Genomic DNA, 1,700 nt, shown 5'->3' on the forward strand with positions numbered 1-1,700 from the left:
ACGATTAAAATAACCAGTGTATTGGTATTCTCCTGTGCACTTGAAATGTTTCCTATATAAATTAGAAACTATTGTTTATCCGATCCATCCTATTCTTCTTCCTCACACACAAACATCCTTTTTTAACTTTATTTTTTTATCACTTTGTTTAGTTGATGCAAACCATTCAAAACTCCTAACTTGTAATAGGTCACACCTAATTCTCAAAATCACATGGTAAAAGTTAGGGAGGTACATGTAATTAGGCATCGCAGGCCCCACTGATGATGTACAAATTAGTAATAAAAACTGTAAATTAAAAATTATATTCAATGTATGTATTCATATATATTATACAATGGCAAATTGGCAATCCATATCATTCATCATGGATGATATATAATATACATATAAACCTTATTAAAATTCAATCTAATAGTAAATTGATAAATAAATTACACAATTTGCATGTCAAATATATTAACAAATTTCTTTTAGTGAAATTCTAAAATTATCTACAAAAGAGACAATATCATTAACAAAATTACCTATAAAAAATGAAATCATCCAAAAAAAAAAAAAAAAAAATCCATTTATAAAAATATTAAAAAATATTTTTTATGGATAATTTTGAAATTTAATTTAGCAACAACATAAATTTTCATATATAATTTTGTTACCTTCACACTTTTTTTTCCCTTTTTGCCCTTGTTTGAGGTAAATCACTAAATTATTACTTCTTCTTGCTCCTATCTCTATTGTTGGAGAAGATTGAACACAAACCAGAGAGACTTACAGGAGGAACATTCAGAACAGGATTGACTCTAACACTATTTTTATTATTATTCCCATAATATGATGCATTGTGACTTCTCTTCAATGGAGGCTTTAGACGATGATGATGATGATTAGAATTAGAAGAAGAAGAAGAAGACCTTGTTGTTGTTGTTGCTGTTGTGGTGCTATAAGAATAATAATGCTTCTGATGAGAATTTTGTTGCTTGATAGAGGAAGAAGAAAGTGGGACCCTTTTAGGAGAAGAACCAGTTGAATTGCTTCTTGACAAAAGTGGCAATGGACACAATCTCCTACCATACCCACTTCCACAACTGCTACTCCTCTTGAAGCTCCAAAATGATTTTGAATTTGAACCACCATCAACATAGTTATGATTATTCAACTCCTTTGTTTCTTTGTTTCTAATAATAATTTCATTATTAGTAACATTTTCTTCTGTAGAGTTGGTCCGAGTGGTAAGTGGCTCGATATTGCTTAAGCAAGAAGGTACCGGGTTCGAGGCCTTGTGTATGCAGCTATGCTCTTTTTTTTGTAATTGATGACTACTACCGTTTTGCTTCAGAGGGGCATTTGTGTCTTTTTGGGTGTTCTTGATTTCAGTTGGGACGATTCTACCCTCAGAGAAAAGCTCATCAGCTGAAGATGTTTGGTTGTTCTCTTCATGGATATGGAAATCGAAATCAATGGATGAGTTGAATCTAGATGAGTTTGATCTCAAAGGGGGTTGAATTCTCTCAACTGGGATCACATCAAATTGGGAGAAATCATGTGAGAATGAAATTCTTGGACTCATTGGATTTTCTGAGCAAAGAAATTCAACTACCATTTTTCTAAGGAAAAAAAATGGACACAGAGTTAACATAAAAAAAATGAGGAAAGGCTCCTTTTTATGAAAGAACTAAACAGAACAATGGAGGGTTCAA

The 1,700-nt window shown here is 31.8% G+C and overlaps 1 protein-coding gene across 1 annotated transcript; it reads right to left on the reverse strand.

Annotated features, from left to right (window-relative positions):
- Positions 132-1,694, reverse strand: LOC107621720 (GATA zinc finger domain-containing protein 11-like). The gene has a single exon (XM_016323734.2). It carries the CDS (start codon positions 1,637-1,639, stop codon positions 713-715), a length of 927 nt encoding a protein of 308 aa, XP_016179220.1. The 5' UTR covers positions 1,640-1,694; the 3' UTR covers positions 132-712.

This window comes from Arachis ipaensis, chromosome B10 (assembly GCF_000816755.2).
Source record: "Arachis ipaensis cultivar K30076 chromosome B10, Araip1.1, whole genome shotgun sequence".
Lineage (NCBI taxonomy): Eukaryota > Viridiplantae > Streptophyta > Magnoliopsida > Fabales > Fabaceae > Arachis > Arachis ipaensis.